Here is a 15,000-nt window from a genome sequence, read left to right on the forward strand (position 1 = left end):
ATCGCGCAGATTGAATGTTTGAACAAATTTGAGAGGTAGAGATATCAATCATCCTGTGATGTGAATGTGTATTTACTGGTGTTTCCTTGTAATTTAGTTTGAAACCACAAAAACGCTGACTAAACAACGAATCAATCCATCTAGACTACTTTCATAAATGGCAACTACCTTTAAATTATTTTGTATTTATGTTAATTAGACCTACTACCCTCATTTTGAAACAAATATTCTTTGAAATTTCCTTGTCGTAGCGAGGTTGCAAAGGCTTATTAGCATTAAAATCTTTGGCCGCAATTATGAAAGAGGTACCTACGTTTTAAGGAGTGAACAATTTCATCAGAGCGAGCGAAGACGATACAAAAAAGAAATAAAGCTCTGATGACTTTCTCACATTTCCGAGATGACAGAAGGGAAAAAATCATAGTCCACAGACGCATGCATTCCGAATGTACAATGCAGGAGACCCAACAACATAACGACTTAAACCCTCTCGTTTCGTGAGATAAAGAGGGAATTTTGACACCCGAATAAGCCCGAAAAGTTTCAGGAGTTTGGAGAAACGGACTCCAGAAAGGCATGCCTGATTTGCCGCGTACCGCACTTGGCTACAACGTGACTGGCTTAAAGCAATAGCTTAACCAATCATAAACAAATGTCGCGACTGGTCTCAAAATTTGCACGGATCCATGTAAACACCATTGCGATCTGTAACAGAATTTGCACTGTTCCATGTAAACAGGCGGCCCAGGTACAAAATTCGTCCGTGCAAACACTTGTACCGGACCCGTGTAAACGTAGCCTCAGATGTAGAATTTTAAAAATGAAGAGTTGGTTACTGCATGAAGTAGAACGTACCTGTGGCAACTGGGAGAGTCCACTCACTTGACGTGTACACACTCTTAAAATTAAAAAAAAATAACGAAGAAATTGGTAAAAGGGTTTTCTTACTCTAAAAATCAGTAAAAGGGCTAGGAATGAAATAAATGCACATCTTTGAAGTGCGGATTGTAGATGAAAGCAATCCTCGCACTTTAATAACTGGACAATTTCAGCAACTGTCACCTGTACAGACACCTGAAAAGCTCAGGTGACGTCAACGGGTTGCCGTCACCCAGTCACCACACAGTGGGTAGACTGCAAGCAGTCTCTCTTTTGCTCTAAATCGTTGAAACGAACGAACACTTCAAAATGGCTGACCCTGCGGGTCGCAAATACCGCGGGCGTTTTCACTCTAACCAACGCCCGCGGTATTTGCGACCCGCAGTGTCACCCATCCATTAAAAGTTCAACGTACGCGTTCACTTCAACGATTCTAGAGCAAAAGAGCGACTGCTCCCAGTCTGCACAGTTGAGAGCGGGTCACTTCGTTGGGCTCATGTGTTCCCGTCGCACTTATCTGGTCAATAGACCTTTTTGCAGATACGGGGGCCATTTTGATTTATATTGTTGCGAAAGACATTATGGGATGCTCAGGGGGCAAATTAATATGAATTTGCCCCCTGGGCATCCCATAATAGCTATTCGAAACAATATAAATCAAAATGGCCGCCGTATCGGTAAAAAGATCTATTGAAGCAATTGTCTCTTACAGAAACTTAATCGCGTCACCAGAGTTCGCTTTTCTTTTGGTCAGCACCAAGAACACATATTCTGGGCACTTCCGATTTATGCGCAGTCGTTGTGAAGGTCCATTTTTCAAACCGTTGTCAACCGCTGTTGTTTCAAATTTCTGAGTGTGCGTAGACGAGCCGAAAGTCCCTGATTTGCGGACTTCCTGCCTTGGAAGTGGCCAGGGTCCGTGTTCTTTGCGCTGACCAAAAGAAAAGCGGACACTGGGGACGAGATTGACAGAAGCCTGAAAAATTCAGATGGCTACAATGGGATTTGAACCCATAAACGACTTGTGCGATGCCGGTGCACTGCACTACCAACTGAGCCATGAAACCACACAGTTGGGAGCGGGTCAATTTTGTTGAGCTCATATGTTCCCGTCGCACGTATCTGGACAATTTAAGCAATTTTCACCACTCCATGAAGACGCCATGTAATATCCTCTATTTATTATTCCACTATTACGCCATTTTACCATATTTGGTCAAGAGAACGCGCAAAATACGAGACGCTAATACACCGTATTGTCCCGGTTTGACCGGTTTAGAACAGAGCAAATACGGACGGGACGGGAGTTTTTCAAGGAGAGGAATTGTTTTCAACAAGACGCAAAGCCTGAGAATTTAGCTTGTCATCGCTTGTCTCTCTTCATTCGTTTATACAATCAAACAAGACGCTTCCTTAAGCGTTTACTCGAAATACCATTGCCGCAGAAGTGGGGTGATACATTTTGGAAGAGGTAGCTTTTTAATTTGGCAAGTACGGAACAAAACAAGTAAATGTTTCTGCAGCCACTTGCTCATTTACAATAACGCGGATAATTTACCGGTGAACATCGTGCAACAATTGTACCGGTGAACAATTGCAAATAAATTCATCAGAGGGAAAGGACCCCCCTTTTAGACCGGGTCCATGGACCGGACCCCTATTTTTTCTTAGTTAATTTTTTTGGTTTGCGTTTGCTGAAAAGTGTCCGAAAGCATGTTAATGAGCTTTTTAACCTTAGTAAAGACGATTTCGGCTAATTTGCTTCACTTTTCTTCCACACTAATAAAAAATTACTTGAACTTTAAATAAAATGTTATGCGCTCCAGGGAAGAATGGAAGTAGGCGGTGTACAGACGCGCACTCTCCGAATTTACCGTTAGTAATCTTGTTTCGGAATAATTTTGCAAAGATTAATGAGTGATCTACGGTGACCAAATCATAGGCCTAAAAACTTTTGTTTAGGCCTAAGCTTAGCTTAAAGAATGTTTAGGATTCTTTCTGTATTTCTGTTCCTTTTGTTTCATTTTACAAATTAGTGTAAACCCTAATAAAGTTCATCTGATGTATCCAACAATGGACTCCCAAATTAGCCAGCCCCAACATGAACAATATATATAAACATTAACATATTTTATAACAATAAAATACCAGTGATAAATGAACAGACATTGTCATTGTTCTCTTTGGGTAATGTAATTATTGTTAGTAATGACAAAATGAAACAATTTGTAACTGATACCCAATCTAAACATTGTCACAAAGTGAACTCATCCCCTTCGTCACGAAATCGGCCTTTCTGAGGTTAAAAAGCTCATTAACATGCTTTGGGACACTTTTTAGCAAAATAATAATAATAATAATAATAATAATAATAATAATAATAATAATAATAATAATAATAATAATAATAATAATAATAAATAGGGGTCCATAAACCGGGTCCATGGACCCGGTCCAAAAGGAAGGGGGGGGGGGGGGGGGGCTGTGTTTTGTCCTTTCCCTTCAACAGGTGACACAGCTAATTAGGAATAGTATGTTTTGGAACAGGTTGTTGGAATGGAAATAACGAGGGCCTTATGTCTACTTTTTAGCATGTAGCGTGACATCAGATAAACTGGTTTCAAGTGAAAGCAGACGGTGAGGCAAAGGCGCGTGAAACACTAGTGTAGCAACACAGAAAACATGTGAAAAACTATTCTTGTCATTAAGTCTTAATACCGGTATCCAGCTGCAAAGGTTCCAAATTAACATACCGCTGCTGGAAGTTCTCTACTGGCGATTTCGTCACGCGGTCAACAGGCAAGATTAGAGTAAATATGTCATTCATAACATTCCAGAGGGCTGAATCCAGCATTTTCACATTTTAGCTGCATCGTTCGCACGCGCCCTGAAGGACAGATGATGCTTTTTTTAAAGACACTCTTACCAAAAAAATTGAAGCAAAATAACACATTTTTGTTGTGGAATAATAAATCTCTTATTCCATGGTTTAACATATAATACTCGCGGGCATTTTGCTCATTGCTCGTATTTTTCCCCGCCCCTGCGGGACTCGGAAAAATACTTCGCAACTCGCAAAATATCCGTGCGTATTACATGTTAAACCATCGAATAAGATGTACTTAATTAACTCGCTCGATAAAACCACATTTCATGCTCCTAAAGGTCTTTCTCCGGTAACCCCGGGTTCCCTTCTGATCATCAAAGAGCCAACACTTCATTTGATCTGCCTTACCTTCGTGTGCTTTGATCTGACTTCAAAAATTCGTTTCCAAAATTAGCAGAGCACTCATGTTCGGCTAAATAAGAGTGAGATTGTTATAATTGTGCATGCAACATTGCTTACCTCACTAACATACGCACGTTGGAAGACCGCATAATACGTATTTTCCTGCAAAGGGCCATTGTAATATTCTTTGTCTCTTCTTCTTCTCCTTCGTCTTTTCGCCTGTAAGCTTGCTTTCTTTCCGGCCCCAACGACAAAATGTTTATATTGGTCGAATTCACTCGCAGGAAACTGAGCTGCAATATAGGGCACTAGTTCTGGTTTCTTTCTCCGAGCCTCCTCGTAAGTAAAGAGGTCCTTTGGTTTGAAGTTGTCAGGAGAACCTAAGGGCACGGGTTTGTTGGTATTGTCTGTGGCTAACTCTCGCACGATCACTTGGTAATAACTGTATGGAAGAAAATATTCCAAAAGAGAAAGAGGATTAGCTTTAGGGTTAGGACTCTTTCCATTTGACAGACCTGACCGGCCAGACCGGACATTTGGAAGGGGTAATTCCACGACGCCTTCAAATTAACACACTTCGAGGATGATATATACTCCTCCAGAAGAATGTGAGGGATTATCATGCAGGGGTTGCATTTTCTTTGAAAACTGACGGGTCTGGCCAGGCAGTTCTGACAAAAGGAAAGCGCCCTTAGAAACGAAACCACAGAAATTAAAATCTATCATCGAGTAATGTGAAATTCGACAAGGCTGACCAATCCCTTGGGGATGTAATATCTCTGACATGTTCTAATCGAGAAGTGAATGGGGAATGACCGTTTAATATCTATTGGGTCCCTTTTGGGAACGCGAGAAGCCTTATAACTTAAAGGGTTACCTACTCGACAACTCCCATCTCATTGGATGCTTCTATCAGTGTGACCATGAATGAATTGCTCTTGATAGTTTTCTCATCTGGACGCGATAATGGGGGAAACGTAGGTGGCGCTAACGAAATAAAAAAAAAACACATTATGAATATCAATGTTGCATGCAGGCAAGTATTTTCACAGTCTCTCTTCTTTTCAAATCATTTCTTTAAAAGGAAATACTACCGTTTACCAGCCTAGATAGACGCCGTCCCATTAGTCAAGGCCGACACTCTTTCCGCACAGCTTATGCGCACGGGGGCCATAGTTTGAAAAGGCAAAGCACGGAGTCGTAACTTACAGTACCCAGTTCGACAGAACAAACTTATAAAAGGGATTTCAATAAAAGACGGTCAGGATGTTTTACCACCTTCCGTTTAGCCTGCGAGCAGGCTCATGCTTTTGGGTTCGTGCTTCTATTTCGTTATCGCCCGCAGTTTATGGATAAAGTTGTTGATACCCCTGTGAGAAAGATAGTCACTTTTTCTTTTGACAAAGGACCAATCGGATCTTTTTCCGAAATCGATAAAATTAATCGCTTCATTTCATTGACCAGTGTGAGCATATAACATCTCTTAACGTTCACAACAAAAAAGAGCTTACAATTCCAATACTGGGTCTACGTAACGGCATTTTCACAGATCAAGCTACTTTTAGACAAGTTCTTAAATGAGATTTGGCTTGCACGATTAACCGACCACTCTCAATCCCATTCCGGGTATGATAATCTCTCATGCAAGATTTGTGATTAGCTGGAAAGGTCTGGTTTCTCGAAAAAAATCAATCTAGAAATAACTCGGTCTGTAAAAACGCCGTTCCACGAATGCAATACAGTTCTACGCTCCAATTCGCGGGCTCCAGATCGCTTTCAGAACAACAACCTCAATGTTACATGGCACGCCGGTTACACATTTAAATTACGTAAGATTCTGGGGAAGGCAGAACAAGATTCAAGAGGAAAGAGGGGAGGTTGCACATCAAAACGATGCACTTGTTTTGGGAGGTCTACTGATTTATAAACATCTATTTCAGCAGTTTACAGATTGACTGAAATGAAAAGCATACCTCCGTGATCCGTCCGTTTTTCCACAGATGGCGAATATCGGCCCAGCCCACCACTCGAATTGCAGGCCACAAATATCAAGTAAACACTATAAGGTGTCAAGTCACTGATTTTATAGGTACGTCCCTTCACATTGTTATTAATATTTTTCTTGTTGGGGTTATTCTTTTCGTAGTACATGACTTCGTAGCTTAGGATTTTTCCATTCGGCTCTAGCGGTGGGTCCCAAGATAATGTTATAGAATCCGAAGTGGTACTGGTTATTTTTACATTCCTTGGCGGCCCGCTCGGTGCTAGAAGAGAAATCAGAAAGAGGTAGATCACTGGTTAGATTTTGCTTGTTCAAGAGTCTTTTTATAACCACAAACATAATAACAGTGCCTTGGATTTCTGATCTCCCCAGATTCTTCGTGCCTTCGAATGGAAAAAGAAGCCTCGCTGAATAATGTGAAAAACAATTGAAATCTTTAATGTTCAAAACAACAAATAACCTTGTACCCGAATACCTGTCTGAAAAATTCGCCAGCGTAAATACTATTCACAGGTAATAACCTCTTTATTCCGCGGCAAAACACTGAGGTCTTCAAGAAAAATTTTCGTTGCAGTGGCGAAGTAACATGGAACAGTCTGTCAGCCAAGGCTAAGCAGGCCACTACTTTAAATAGTTTTATGCTGCTATTGTAAATCAACAATGCTTGTAATTTTTACTTTTTTTGCTGATTCCCTGGTTTTGCACTGCGCAACCCGGCCTACTGCGCATAATCTATTGCGTCATTGGCGCGCGTAGTAGTACGGGAATATTGATAAAATGGCGGATTTTTATTGACATCCAGGGCCCGGTTGTTCGAAAGCCGGTTAACCTAATCCAGGATTAGCGTGAACTTTGGTTTCATTTTTTCAACTTTTTCGTGAAAATTTCTTTTGCTTATTTTCGTTTTTCAAGATTGACTTCCTCTAATGTTATGTCTTGCCGAATATCAGCGTGGAACAGCATTTGCGAGTAGAGAAATAAACTCCTTGGTTAATTTTTAATCTGGGATTAGCGTTAATTGGCTTTTGAACAACTGGGCCCAGCATAATCCGTCAAGGATCGCTATTTTCTCCTGAACGAGTACAGTGACCTCCATTTTTTATTTCATATATTTGCTGAGCACGCTATCTTCATGGAGTAGTGAAAAAATGAGCAAAAATCTATGGACATTTTTTTGGTAATATCAAAAAATTGTACGGATGGACCATTACAAGTCGAACAGCCCACATTCAAGTTAAATCTATTTTGGAGTGTTAAGTACTCACAAAGGCATTCAAAAACACTTTTCAGGTACATACTTGAATTATTCATAGAGCGACACCACGCTCTGCGTTATATGTTGGATTACAGTTATAAAATCGAACTAAATCTGTCTAACATTGGGGATTGTCATAGTAGCTCAAATAGCCGTATTCGTCAGCGTCGTACCAGGGAAACGAGCACGGTGGCTCCCCCCCCCCCCCTCCCTTTTTGTCACATTTTTATCATCTCCTTGACATGTTACAATAGTGTGCGAAGTTTCATTGGAAATCTATGACAAATTCTATTACTAGGAAATCTCCTGAAGTACTCTTAGGCCTGATTATATTTATTAGCGTACAAGCACACGGCTCTTTAGAAGACCACCTTTTCGGATCCCGTGGTTAAATAAAGTTTATTATTATTATTATTATTATTATTATTATTATTATTATTATTATTATTATTATTATTATTATTATTATTATTATTATTATTATTATTATTATTATTATTACAGTCCTTAACGCACGTCTGTTATAGTTTAATGACAATGGAACAACAACTACTGACTGAATAGTAGACCATATTACAAATTAAAGTGCTACAATAATAAAAAAAATCACTATCTTTTTTCTTCAGATTTTGAATGTGTTTGCTTAACACCTAGGTAACCGGAAAAATTTTGAGCTTTGATTTTTATTCAAAGGCTGTTTACATTGAATGTAAGTTTTGGATTTCACGATCGATTGTCGACATCAGAGGGTTGGCTCTAGGGAAAACTGGCGTCATTTACTCACAAGCTTAAAATTTCCGCGTGTAAATGCAGCTTACCGGTATTACATGTGCAAAACACGTCGAGTTTAAAAGTCTGAAAGCCCGAAAACTCCGTGCTGCATGTTAATTCAGCCGCGTACACACGCATTGCATTCTTAAACTTGGAAGTCTTTGAAGTCATTTTCTCCTTGATCCAGCTCTCTCAAGATTTTGAAGTTGGTAATGGCGAACCATTAAATAGTAAAATTGCAGTTACAGTAAAGAGGTGTCGTTTTGAAATCAAGACTTAAAACTTGGGTCACTTAGTCTTTTGTTAATTAACAAATCAAAAGTGGTTCAGCTTTGTCTGTACTCTTATCCACAACGATATTCGTCATCACAGTGGTTAAAAATGCTGTGCACCTCGTGTGTCCACAACAAATTTTGACCACTGTGATGACGAATATCGTTGTCGATTAGGTCTGTTTCTTAAAAGGAAAAAAAAAACAGGCTAAGAAAATCTAAGACGAGTTATCCAGGTTAACAGAGAATTATACCGTTTAAAAAAGTTCTGCATAAACAAGCAAAACATGTGATAATTATACCTGCTGCCTTGGTAGTTGCCCGTGTGGTGCTCGGATTTGACGCATTCAATTTTTTCTTTAAATTGTATGCCACGATTGAGAATTGGTACTCGGTGTAAGGCTTCAATCCGCTGACTTCTTTGTGGGTAGTATCTCCATGAAGACGGAAACTCCTCACAGCCATGGATGATCCGAAGGACGTCTTTTCATAATAAAGGAAATAACCGATCTCTCCGTTTCGTTTTCTTGGCGGATTCCACGTTAGATCAACAGATTGACTTCCCAGTTTTGAAACCTCTAATATGATATCACTCGAAGGCGCTGTAAAGGGGAAAAGTGTTAGATTTTGCGGCTTAAACGAAGCCAAGTTACTGGGAAACTTCAAAAACTCATTGATAATTTATGAGCCTAACAGGCTATCAAAGCACTTCTCGCTTAACCCTTGCCAAACTATCGAACAAAGTTGGATTCAACAGCTCCAAATTTGCTCGATCCAACATCGTTCGACACTTTGGCCGCCCACTGTGAAAGACGTCCGACCAACATTTTTTGTTTGATGAAGTGTTGGATAGAATTTGCTTTTGATCAAGCATTACGCCCAACAATTCGGCACAACGCAACAATGCTCAGGGTTTTGCCCCTCTTCCAACAAAGTTGTGTACGGCTAGCCTATCACGGATCGCTACCTTATTTTCAAGCCCAGCCTCCTATCATCATTGTCAAGAAAGATGGCGGGCGAGGACCAAAAGACCGTCGTGGTCATTCAGCTGGACTTATCGCTCTGTTTGGAGATGTCTGGTTCAATAGCATTATTTTAGTTAACATCTCTGCAAATTGATCCGGGCTCGTTCTCATCATCTCCTTAAAAGCAGGTGTATCTTGTAGTGATAACTGTACAACGACAGAGACATACCCTTCTCCGCTAGAAAGAATTGAATGAATTCTTGAAAGAATTGCGTGTATTATAAATGTATACAAACATTTCTTTCATCGAGTCCTTTCACAGGAACACTTGAGCCCAACAAATTCTTTGAATGCACATGACGTCACGCCGGCCACGTTGGTAGAAAGAACAATAGAGAAAACGTCTTTTGGGAATTTGACTCTTATTATCATGCAAAACTTGAGCTACATTTTTCTATTGTTTTGGCACCAACATGGCCGTCTTATCACGTGAGTGCAATCAAAGAATTAACCTGCTCCTAAACTGTGTGGATTCAGGAACCCATGACCCGGAGCCTACAACTCTACTGTGTTCGTGTAACGGCGTTTTCACAGACCGATTTATTTTTAGATTGAATTACCCGCGAATGAGACTCCCACAGGAACCCGATGACCAATTACAAGAAATTAAGCTGACATCATAGGGTCGCCGAACCGGAACTGCCTTTGTTTTTTGCCCTAATTCGCGGGAAGGGCTAGTCTAAAAATAAACCTACTTGTGAAAACGTCGTTTCACAGACGCTGTATGGAAGTTGCACGCTCCAGATGGGCTCCTGGTGGATTCCTTTACATCTACATTTAGAGCGCGTCCGATTGACCCGATTCCGGAATACGAATACGTGGAGTGATGATTAAAACGGTATGTTTGGCGCTTTTCGAAGTAGCAAGGATAATAAGAATATGTTTAAAATAGCATTTTAGCAGATGTTTGACAATTTTAATGTGAATCTCCGTAAAAACGAAGGATTTCTAACTTATATTCCACGTATTCCTATTCCGGAATACGGTCAATCGAACGCACCCTTAGAGAGGGCGACAGAATTAACCTTGTGCATTTCTCTAACTTACAGCCGTGTTGCCCTCTACCTATACCACAGAGGACAGAGCGGGAACTCCATGTCCTAATCTTTGCGAATAGCGTGTCGGTTCTTTTACGTCCCACAGGGTTATGAACATTGAAGGGTTGTGAGACGAGGCCTAAGGTTTATCTTCCTTATCCGAGAACACTATAGAGTCTAACCACTTATTTGCAGATGTCATTACAAAGACAGGACTTTTTCTCCTCAGTAATTGAAAGACCCTGAGTGTTGGCCAGGCCAGAGTTTTTGATCCCTCCACCTTCCGCAGAGTAGTCCGCTAATCATGCAACTGAGCCAAACGGTCGGCGTTTCAAACCGTTTTCAAGCAAAGTGATGCGAAGACAAAGAAATCGCGATATTCGAGCGAGTTTCAATCGAGTGTCGAAAACCAAAACCAAAGTAATTACTTTGGCCGATCACAGAGGACGGTGACAATCCAGTAAACCAATCGAAACTCGAAGCAATTACACGTTGTCGACACAAAGCGCGGGAAAATGTGCACGCGCGAGCCACGATTGGTTTTGGTTTCACTTCTGATTGGTTGAAAAAATGGCGCGAGAACTTTGAACCAATCACTGCGTGAAGTAATGCAAAACCAAAACAATTCGCTACTTACTTTCGACACTCAATTGAAGAGCGCTCTAAGATACCCTGCTGCTGCGAATCAGTTCTACCAAGAGTCCCATTACCCAAGAGTAAGATTTACCCAAATTGGCCTAGTCCCCATTAGCGTCAAAAAAAGTGTCTAGTGAAAATTTTAAACCAAGTTTGGCGGGAAAATAAACAATAGACTAAATCTGCTAACTGAATGTTTTACCTCATTCAAACCCTTTGGGAATAAAACGCTTTGTTCCAGGTATTTCCTTATCATTCAAATGTGAATGCTGCATTAAATTTGAATTGGGTACAACATTTGGTGTACAGTAAACACCCACATAAATTATAAGAACCTAGAATTTAAGAAACTGTTAGGCTAAAAATTGCATTTTAGACTACCCTTACATAAGAACAAGTTTAGCCTTAAAAATTAAACAGGTTCTTATTTAGAAAATGACCCTGAAATTTCAAATCTTGTTTAAGGCTTTTTTTTTCCATGGTTATGATTGAAATATAAACGTATCAGCATACTCATCAGAGGAAATCAGTCATACCATATGGATCATAGAGTAGATCATATCTTTTGTGGAAATAAGAACCAGTTTAAGAACCAAGACAGCCTAGAACTACTGATAATACCATTCTTATAAGAAGCTATTTAGCCTAACTTGGAAAAATCTAGGTTCTTATATGTGGGTATTTACTGTATTGTTAATTTTCCCGCAAAACTTGGTTTAAAAATGACGCTTTTCTGACGCTGATGGGGACAAACCTAATACCAGATACCTACATAAAGTGAGTTGCTTTGAGATTATACCAGAAACCGAAGCAATGTGGTCTTGTTCTTCGGCGTTTTTTTTCCCAGTTCACAATCACCGGTTACGGTGCTTTTATGGTTTTTTTTTTGTGGTTTTGGGGCGACATACCTGCCTCGTCAGTCATAACTTCGACGACGCTGATGTTTCCTCCACCAGCGCCCGTAAACGCCTGGACAGTGACGGTATACAGAGTATACGGAGTAAGTGACTCAAGTCTGGTTTCCTTGCTTTTAATAACGTACTCGCTTAGCTCTCGGTCATCACTAGATACCTGCTTGTAGGTCACCTGAAAGCACCACAAACAAAGTTGCGAATAACAAATGAAGCACTAGGTAACATTATGAGAGCTCTGGGTCAAATCCGCTTAAACCAGAACCTGGATTTGTCCAACGCCGGGTGGTCAACCACAGCTCCACCAAGGGCTGTCTACATACAGAGAGTTTAGGAAACAAACAGGGATACGGTAACGGCAACGGCATCGGCAACGTCAGAAAGCAAAAAATAATAATATTATTGGTTGGCTGAAGAAAATGGTTGCGCTGCAAGAACAGCACGCATATTAGACATTTTTATGATAACGCAAAGCTATAATTTGAAGAGACATTTTGTTGCAGTAGCCGTTGTCGTTTCTCTATCTCCCTACTAGCAAACTGGTTGCTTTCGTTTCCTTGGATTTCTCAATGCTGTTGCATTTGAGACTGAGGGTTTTTTTCTATACACAGCTCCGCAATGTTCAAGCTTTACCACTGAGTATGAAAACAAGTTCTTTACTTTCAGAGAGTTTCAAAAATGGCAACGACGTTAACGAGATCTTATAATCGAAAAAAAAAAAAAAAACAAACAAAAAAGAACTACTATAGTGCTAAGTTATAACTTGAGGTGACATTTACTGCGTCGGCGCCGTCGTAGATCTTAATGTCCCTATTCAAAGAGTCACGATGCACTCAGCACATTTTACGGAGAGCACGAGAAACGCGTAAGAGTTGCTCGACATGTACCACAATTCGATATGCGCAAAGATGAATGCATAAACCAAGTCGTCAACAACATTGATTGCCAGAGACGAATTTTTCGCGAAGAAAGAATTAGTTTGAACCTGGTATCGTTGGAGTTCTCCATTGAGGTGTAAGGGCTCTTTCCAGGTGACGTAAACTGAGGATTCACTAAGGTTCCACGCTTGTAACTCTTCTGGTCTTGAGGGCACTAGTTTCAAAAAGTGATATAGATTAGGATTAAAAAGAAGTAAAGGGGGAAAGTTAACTGGTATTGACTGTGCGTCTTTTCTGAAAAGCGATTAATCCGGTGAAAAACGGTATTTAGTATACACCACACAAGTGAATAGTCCTCTCCGCGAGCGCTGATTGGCTAGCTTGGAGGTGATAAGCCAAGCATTATTCCCCTCCGAGTAGCCGGTGCGCGTTCGCGGCTCGGTAAATATTCACCACTATTCACCTCCACTTCGGTGTATAATTACATTAACTACAAGCCGGCACGAGCACTTTCAAAAGGAATGCATGGGTACAACCTTCAGCCCCCTCCCTCCCCTTCCCCCATTCTTCCAACATTGCTAGGGGGGAGTGGGGACTTCAGAGTCCGCTTTGAGGAGAACTTCTATAAAATACAAAGTACACCTTTAATTGAAGCGATTTTACGCGCATCACTGAAGCCATCCTGAGAATTATATTCCCCAGTATGGCCCGCACGGTCGGTTAGGGAGGATTATACATGTTCCCAGTTTCTCGAAATTTTAGAACAGCCAAGGTTGATCGAATTACTTACTCTATGGTTTTAGTAGTTCTTTACTGTAACCAGATTCTAGCAAATTGATCGGCTGGATCTGGCTTCGTGAAAAGTCAATGTCATTCGCGCAACTTTTTTTTCCGAAATGGACTAATGACATAGATCGCCCATGACAGAAAGTTATTGTACAGGTGACGTCAAGTCACGCCAAATTAGTGTAGCTGTAAATTTTTCATTTTGCAAAAGCAGTAAACGCAATAAACAATTTGTTCTTCAAATAAATGATCAAACCAGTGTTAAATTCGGCTTTCCTATAATATGAAGAACTCTTCCGATCTTGGAAAGTGATATCACCACACACTCCTTCATTTGCACCTCTCGCCATAGTTATCATACTCAAATGTTTCCAATCGTTTTGGAAGACGCACTCGTCATATACACTGCATTAACTTTTTGCACTTCAAAAGGACTTACCGTCTTCAGATGTCCTGGTAAATATGGCTTGACTACGAGGTCCGACACCAATCTTATTTACTGCCTGAACAGTGAAAGAATACGAGGTATATTTTCCCAGCTGTGTTACAAGAGCCTCTGTGTCGTTATCACGAGTAGTGACGTGTGCCTCTTTTCCAGAAGAAACATTATATTTGACAATGTAATGTGTTATGATTCCATTTCTGTCCAGTTCAGGAGGGGGAACCCATTTGACGAGTATAGATGTAGATGACTTCGGTACTGCCCTTATGGACTGAGGAGGACCAGAGGGTTCTACAAGTAAAGACAAAAATCAGGCTCATTTCTGGTATCAAGTATCAACTATATTTAGCACTGGGACAATAACTGGGGGCAACACAAATCAAATACAATCAACTATCGTAGGTTGGTTTTGAGGGGAGGGGAAAACCGGAGTACCCGGAGAAAAAAATCACCTCTCGGAGCAGAGTAGAGAACCAACAAACTCAACCCACCGAGTCTCGGAATCGAAAATGGTTCCCAATGGTGGGGGGCAGTGCGCCATCCCCGCTTTCTGAATCGTTCGGCAAGGAAACACTGGATCACTTTTCAGGAATCTAACTGACGCGAGCGGTGTGGACATGCTGTGAGAAATTTGAAAATTTAGCACCGGGTGTTCACGTCCTTCACATAACCTACAATTTGGTCATTTCAGTGGCACATTTCTCGAACGTCCCGAAAGTTTTCGGGTTGTCACAAGTTTCTGTTTTATATCAAGAAAAGAGAGGTTTTAAGGCATCAAATTTCACTATCATGTTGCTTTCAGTTCCGTTGAAATCATACTAAAATACCAGCTTTTTAAAACAAGCGGAAGGCAATCTTACAAATGGATTTCGAACCC

General features: G+C 40.7%; 1 protein-coding gene across 1 annotated transcript in view; it reads right to left on the reverse strand.

Annotated features, from left to right (window-relative positions):
• LOC137967857 (receptor-type tyrosine-protein phosphatase F-like) overlaps positions 1-15,000 on the reverse strand; it is a 74,065-nt gene that overhangs the window by 26,390 nt on the left and 32,675 nt on the right. Inside the window, exons 12-19 of the mRNA XM_068814454.1 lie at positions 14,121-14,414; positions 13,003-13,109; positions 12,015-12,192; positions 8,711-9,010; positions 6,082-6,372; positions 4,990-5,095; positions 4,226-4,550; positions 856-898 (exon numbers count right to left, since the gene is read on the reverse strand). Of these exons, the coding sequence (XP_068670555.1) occupies positions 856-898; positions 4,226-4,550; positions 4,990-5,095; positions 6,082-6,372; positions 8,711-9,010; positions 12,015-12,192; positions 13,003-13,109; positions 14,121-14,414 (1,644 nt within the window). The remainder of the gene's footprint in view (positions 1-855; positions 899-4,225; positions 4,551-4,989; positions 5,096-6,081; positions 6,373-8,710; positions 9,011-12,014; positions 12,193-13,002; positions 13,110-14,120; positions 14,415-15,000) is intronic.

The sequence above is a fragment of the Montipora foliosa genome, chromosome 8, assembly GCF_036669935.1.
Source record: "Montipora foliosa isolate CH-2021 chromosome 8, ASM3666993v2, whole genome shotgun sequence".
NCBI classification, from domain to species: Eukaryota; Metazoa; Cnidaria; class Anthozoa; order Scleractinia; family Acroporidae; genus Montipora; species Montipora foliosa.